The sequence below is a fragment of the Amyelois transitella genome, chromosome 22 (assembly GCF_032362555.1).
Source record: "Amyelois transitella isolate CPQ chromosome 22, ilAmyTran1.1, whole genome shotgun sequence".
Taxonomy (NCBI): domain Eukaryota; kingdom Metazoa; phylum Arthropoda; class Insecta; order Lepidoptera; family Pyralidae; genus Amyelois; species Amyelois transitella.
The window spans coordinates 3453949-3461651 of NC_083525.1; the positions used below are offsets into that span (position 1 = coordinate 3453949).

The 7703-nt window shown below is 37.3% G+C and overlaps 1 protein-coding gene across 1 annotated transcript; it reads right to left on the reverse strand.

The window, feature by feature from the left end:
- Positions 1–370: 370 nt before the first annotated feature.
- LOC106141923 (splicing factor ESS-2 homolog) lies at positions 371–7605 on the reverse strand. Its single transcript, XM_060950659.1, has 8 exons — positions 7303–7605; positions 7063–7216; positions 6726–6869; positions 5850–6043; positions 4998–5168; positions 4144–4334; positions 1869–1997; positions 371–716 (listed from the first exon to the last, which is right to left on the reverse strand). The coding sequence occupies exons 1-8, from the start codon at positions 7456–7458 to the stop codon at positions 404–406; spliced, it is 1452 nt and encodes a 483-aa protein (XP_060806642.1). The 5' UTR covers positions 7459–7605; the 3' UTR covers positions 371–403.
- Positions 7606–7703: the final 98 nt, after the last annotated feature.

The following is a 7703-nucleotide window of genomic DNA, read 5'->3' on the forward strand; positions in this document are numbered from 1 at the left end:
TCATTAAGATCTATTTCAGATTCTTAACTATTTTTTTTTCTCGCAGATAGAGTAGGTATTTAAACAAAGTTAAGTTTGAGAATTGAATCTGTGCGTCGAACGTCAACAAATTTATAACAAAAATCGTCAAATAAAAAAATCTAAATCGCTTTGAAGAGTATGCCATTGATTACCATCACTGCACGTATTGCCTTTCCCTTGATTGGCTTTGACTGCACCGGAAGAGAAGCAGCTGGCACACACTATGTTTGTTCTTCGCTACACTACGCTACTACACTCGGGTAGTGTAGTTAACGTGTCAATGCAATAGTAAAACATGGATTTTAGTAGACAGGTAGATCTAAAGACGTATTAAAAAGCAAACACTAAATAAAAAAAAAAAACAATATTTATTTCAACTAACCTAGCCGAAGAAGTCCTGCGCTTTTAACCTGGTCCTTTTCGCCAAATTGATTTGCAGTAGATTATCAGTCAAATTGTTATTCTCTGTCATATTCGCACTGTTGTTTACATTGCCAGTGTTGGAAGGTCGTTGTGGGGTCTTCGCGTTGGGGGTCGCGACGAGGGGCCCACTCGTGGGGGTCCGCTTGGGGGTCCCGTGGGAGATGCCCACGTCCCGCGGGGTCAGTTTAAGACGCGGCGATAGGAGATGCTTGGCGGCCAATTTCCTTGCGGCCGGCGACATGCTGGCTAGGCGTTCCGTGTTCGTTCTGAAACTGAAAAAAAAATTTTTTGATAATTATCTGGCTTATCTAATTTGCCGGCCTAAATTTGACGGCCTCTGTGGCGCAGCGGTAGTACGCCTTTCTGTGACACCGGAAGTCCCGGGTTCGAATCCCGGCCAGGGCATGATGAGAAAAGAACTTTTTCTGATTGGCCTAGGTCTTGGATGTTTATCTATATAAGTATTTATTATAAAATATAGTATTGTTGAGTTACTATCTCGTAACATAACTCTCGAACTTACTTCGACGCTAACTCAATCAGTGTAATTTGTCCCGTATATATTTATTATATTTATTTATAAATTCAGGATAACGGTTAAAAGTCGTACACCGGGCTCTCCTCCATAGGAAGGAAGAAGAGCGTATTCATAGTTAGATGTATTAAAACTGTGATTCAAGCAAGGATTTAGATTCCGCTGCTATGTCGGGGAGATCAATGCCGTGTGGTACCCGGCTGGAACAATAAATCTTGCTTTTTTAGATAAATCGTCGTATAAGTACCCCGTGTACTTAGACCGCGGGCAGCCCCGACTGGTTTGCAACTTAAAATTGTAGCGATTTAGGTTATTATTGTATAGAGATGGAGACCAGGAACCCTAGCCAAATTGCAAATACAATTTCTAAATAAATAAAAATATAGTATGCGAGACAAATTACACAGATTGAGTTAGCTTCTTAGTTCTATTTATGATAGAATACAGTTTTTAAATTGAAATCCCTTGTAAAAATGTATGAACCTCATGAAAACGAATAGGTAGAAAGACCCTAGCCAGGGTGCACTTTTGGACCCTACAAATATCGGTTCTTGCTCTGAGAAATAATGAAAAAAAATTTGATCGAAAAAATTGTCCCTCTCTTTCTCTCTCTTTTCCAGACAAAATTTAAACGGAACACATACATACACGTCTATATCCATTTCGGGGTAGACATAACCAATAGTCTTGAAAAGACTTAAAGGCCAAAAGGACAGGTTGCTAGCCAATCGCTTACAAGTAAAATCTCAAGTTTATTAGCCTTTCCCTCAGTCGCCTTATAAGACACCCGTGGGTAAGACGTGGAGTGGCTCTATTCTAAAGTGGCGGGAACCACACCACAAAATTTAAATAAAGAAACAAACAGTTGTTTTCTGTCTGCACCACTAACCTGGGCGCGGAGGGCGGGCGGCGCGGCGTGGTGGGGCGGCGCGCGCGCGCGACCCGCTCTGCCAAACGCAGCGCCGTGCGCTCGCGCGCGCCCGTCTCCAGCATGCGGTACGCGGCGCCCGCGCCCACGCTGCCGCAACATTCATACATTTACATATAGGTATATACGCTAATACCAACTTTTATTATAATAGCTTTTTAAAACAATATAAATTAATTAACATACATACATACATACGGTCACGTCTATATCCCTTGCGGGGTAGACAGAGCCAACAGTCTTGAAAAGACTGAATGGCCACGTTCAGCTATTTGACTTAATGATAGAAAATAATATAAATTAGTTAACACGTAATAGGCTATTTGACAAAGTTCTAAAAACTATCTTAGGGTATTTATTTGTTTATAAGGAGCCCTACAAAAATACTTTTCTGCCTTTATTACAGCTATTTTATTAAAAAATCGAAAAAGAAAATGAAATATTCAAATATGCCGCTAAAACGCGACTTTTAGCAATATGGCGGCCATTGCATGCAATGACGTGAATTTCGTGTAAATATCATACAAAGCTTGTTGGTGTTTCGAAAAGTTTTTATTTTCTCTTGTTTTATTTAACTTGTGCCACGTCATATGTGTGAAAATTATTAAAATGAGTTCCTATAAATGTTGTGCAGTGCCTCAATACACTAATACAACAATAAAATCTCCTACGAAACTGTTTTTTTCTATGCCGATGGATTTGAATATTCGCAAGAAGTGGTTTCAGATCAGGATCTAAGATCAGTGGTTACCAAGATATACTTACATTGATGTTTTCACATTCCTCAGTTCGGCAGCATAGAAATCTGGATTGTTTTAGAAGAAGACGCCAACCATTATTGCGTCCACTTTTGGTAGGTTTCGACTGTCAGCTTTCGCGGAATTGGTTTCCATTATTAAATACCTATGTTATCTGAGTAATCCTGAGCGATCAAACACTTATAAAATCTTGAAAAATAATAGCGAACACTAAGGAACGGTACGATCCACAGTCTGTTTATGGATAATTGACGTCATAATAGAAATAGCCAATCACGTTCGTTTTTAGTCACGTGACAGCTGCATAAAAAACCCTAATTTTCTGAGACGGATTATGTTAAAATAATGCAATATTTTTATCTCGCGTTAATACAAATCGCTCCAAAAAAATAATATTAAGACTGATGACATAAAAGAAATGTATATTTTTAATACAGTCAAATAGCCTATTAAATACATCACGTGAAATTTTTATTTTGACGCCATATATGTATTATATTCATTCAAAACACATTGGGAAAGTCCATTTTAAAAATTCATTATTATTATCTAATTAATAACTAAACGCCATCTGTGAATTAAAAATGTGGAACAACTTATATTTAGACATCTTATCCATAAATGCCAAACAGATACTTCACGATACAAACAAAAAACTCAGGTGTGTCGTCATCTACATAAAATAACGTTTTATAAGGGGCGTTTTGCACCCGCCCAAATAATGTGTTATATGTACTTCGTTATCATTTAGACGGTATTTTGTTAATTAATGCGATTATTTCACCAAGTTGCTGTGAAACTAAATTAATAATAAAATAAATAAATTGTATGATGACTTATTTTTGTTTTGACATAGGTACCTATAATAACTAATAACTCAATATCAAACTTTACTATAATATGTATGTAGGTACATGTTAGTAACAAATTTTCTAAATATTATCTTACTACCCCGCCCCGTGGTTACATGAAGAGATTATATAATGCGATAAGGCCGACTTTTGTATACCACTTTAACAAAAGTTAAGGATACGTTATTTTTGTTATAATTATTTATTTATTTATATTCTATCTATTCATTAATCTAATACAATGCTATATATAATGGGTTTGTCCCACTTTGATGATGATGGGTGATTAAATTCCACATTGTTGTATATTAAGGGGCTGGTTATAAAAGATACATAACATACATACATACATATAATTACGTCTATATCCCTTGCGGGGTAGACAGAGCCAACAGTCTTGAAAAGACTGATAGGGCTTTGAGCTATTTGGCTTAATAATAGAATTGAGATTCAAATAGTGAAAGGTTGCTAGCCCATCGCCTAAAAGGAAAATCCCAAGTTTGTAAGCCTATCCCTTGGTCGCCTTTTACAACATCCATGGGAACGAGATGGAGTAGTCGTATTCTTTTTTTTATTGGTGCCGGGAACCACACAGCACATATACATAACATTGTACAATATACTCACGCAGGCAAAGGTGTGTCTCCCCCGTCGAGGCGGAAGGGCGTGCCCTCGATTTCCCCCCACGTCATGAGCGGCGACGCGTCCGCCGCGGACCCGGGGCGCGGGCTCGGGGTGCCCACGAGTGGGTACTCACACTCCTTCTCCGCTGCAATGCTGGTGCCGTCCACGCCTATCTTGCCTGTTACTGTTGCTCCCTGGATATTAAACAACACGGATTTATCATAAACATAAAAATATTACGGTGCGGTGTCTGAGAAAAAATACCGATTAAAATCGAACATTTTAAATAAATATAAATATATAATATAAATATTAGACTCGAAGTATATAGCTTCGAAAGTTGTGCTAATGTGTTCTTTGGTTTTTTTACGAAATGAACAATTTTTCTTTCTTCCTTTCTAACGAGATACTACCTCAACCTTACTATAATTTATATTTAATACTTATATAGATAAACATCCGAGACCCAGGTCAATCAGATCAAGCTCTTTTTCATCATACCCTCTCGGGATTCGTACACGGGACCTCCGACGGCACGGAAAAGCGCACTATCTCTGCGAAACAGACGCCTTACTTTGGTTGTTAACCATGCTTATAAAAGATACATAACATGCTTAACCGGTGACGAAAAAACATCGTGAGGAAAACTGCGCAGGGCAGCTTCATTGCGGAGAAGAGTCCTCGCTACTAGCGACCTGCACATTTAATTGGATGTGTGATATTGATGCAATATAAGCTAGGTTCCCCTGGAAAGGTTGCGGAGGTCAGGCGTAGCTTTGTCCTGGTTTGGATAAGCCTGACTTATCCAATCCAATGATCACGATAAGAGGATGCTCCCTAAGGAAAGTCAGGTTTACCTGGCTCTTGGCTATAGCAGTGATAGCCTCCTTATTCTTGACGTGGTCAAAGGGCTCCGCTTTAAGCCTCGTGTTGTGATGCTGCAGCTCTGGCTTGGCCGGGGTTTGTTGATTTGCACCATCTGGGACGTACATTATGTAGTTCTTGGCTTTGTAGCGCCAGGTGTCTAACTGAAAAATTAAGGATAGACACAAAGTTGTTACTGAGAATTACTGGGACATTTTTAAAATAATATAAATATTAACGGGACAAAATACACAGATTGAGTTAGCCTCGAAGTAAGTTCGAAACTTGTGTTACAAGATACTAACTCAATGATACTATATTTCATAATAAATAAGTATATAGAAAAACATCCAAGACCCAGGCCAATTATAAAATGTTCGTTTCTCGTCATGCCTTGGCCAGGATTCAAACCCGGGACCTCCGGTGTCACAGACAACGTCATGGCATTGATTGTCAGGTCATTGAGAAATAGTGTGTAGGGGTATTTTAAAGGAGGGTGATTTGTATTGAAGTCACATATTACTTGGTCTACTACTACTTATCCAATCGGTTAATGGGGAAAAATGAGACAATATAAATATGTAATAAGTGTACATAACAGAATTTGGAATAAAATAAGATTATTGAGGTAAATGTAACATCGCAAATGATGGTTGTGACACCATAACGATTTCATATTACCTCTAATATCTGAGATTTATTTAACAGCCTGCGCTAAAAATGCAAGTTTACGAAACGTGACTTCTATAGTTTAGAGTAGGTACAATATATTCATTTCATTCTATTACATATATTATTTCTATACTCATATAAAAGACCGATCCAATCAGAAGTAAAATTATTACCTCAGTTTGTCTGTCAGTCTGATCAGCTTGCTGCTCTATGGAAGGCAAGGCCAAGGCCGCATCCGCCAGGGCTATAGACTTCACTTCAGACTCAAACTGAGAGGCTAGTTTGGTTGCTCGCTTCTTGTTTTCAAGTGCGATCACACGATCGTAACTGGCATTGTCTTCACTCGTATGACTGGCTAGGAATGAGTCTGCAAGAATAGAAGTAAAATTCAGTTGGTTTGTAGCTATTAGGAATTTTGGAACACCAAACAAACCTTAAACTATTTCTATGGATGTTTCAATTATTCCTTTAGTAGCTCATTGGTTGTATGGAAGAAATCTCTACACTGAGTTCATTTATGTATGTATTTACAAAAAAATATAATTTCAATTCACTAGAAAATTTCCTCTGCTGCCATAATATGAAATCCCCCCGAGACGGATGGGGGAGAATTATTGTATACTCATTTTTAAGTTGGATTAAGCCAAACACATCTAACTTTTGTAAAAAGAGAACTGCTTCAAACCTATATTCCATTTTGAAGTCAGTTAGATTTTTAAAACCTTCTTAGTATAACAAACTCTTTCCTGAAAACCCAATCCAAATTGGTTCAGCGATACACAAGGTAATTGTAGTCAAACATAATACATACAGGTCCAACTAAAAACCACCTCTTATTTTGAAGGAGGGAAAAATGGGATTCAGATTGGTGCAAAAAACAACACAAACAAATAAAATCATATTGTTGTTTCTTTTGGCCTTATAAGATACTAATATAAATTTTTTGGAAATATCTTTCAAGTATAGACATTGTTAAGTTTTACAGTATTATAATAATGTATGGATAATTTTTTTAAGATAGAAAAAAAGGTAATGTTACTTTGCCTCACCTAAAGTATGATTATCTGTAATGTCTTTTGGTTTTCCTTGTTTGCTCTCTTTGTTAGGGTCTGGTCTCTGTTCTCTCACTGTTGGTGCACATGGAGAGGCTAGTCTGTCCACTCCTGGGGTATCAAATGTGGCTGGTGAATTATCTGAAATATTTGTTTTAACATTAACATCAAATGTAAAACCTGTCAATAATATACTTATTTATATAAGAACAAATCAAGGGGAAGTTGGTAAAAGGTTGTGTGTCTTGACTATAGAATTTAGATTCTGAGAAAGACTAAGCTTTCGGCCCATCACAAGCCAGTTCAAACCAAAAAAATAGGAAATGCTACTTACAAGGTTCTGTTGGTGGTCTGCTCCCGCTGTATTTTCTGGTGATCTCTTGTAACTTCGCATAGTCTTTGTTTTCAGTAGCTTCCAAGAATTCATTTTGCGCATTTAGTTTCTCTAAGTCAGGGAAGAAATCCCTTTGAATAATTTTTGCAATTCCCTGTGAACACAAGAAGTTGAAATCATCGACATTATTATTTTGTAGCTTAATTTGCTAAGTAAATAAATGTTGTTACAAAGACAAACCTCAACGTAAACATCTTCATCTAATACTTGAGCCTTGTGTTTGGTTTTCTTTTTGGGAACTTTTGGAATTTTGAAAACTGTGCTTTCACTTTTCAACAATTTCATGTTTCGGAGTGCTGCTTCGCCAGCTCTGGGTGTAGAAATACGTTCTTCCATGTCGATTACTAAATTTATTTAACCTCACGACAGAACCTTAGTAATTTAATGTATGGAAACATGAAAATGAGAAATTTCTTGGTTGTAAGAAAAGTACTACAGTTTTACTTTACACTTTGGAAAAGAAAAACACAATGCAATGTTTACTCGTGCGAATGACGTTTCTTCATACTTCAAATCTCGACTTTGACACTGAGATATGCGTAGGGCTGATACTTATAGTATTGACTAATTTAAAGATCGAG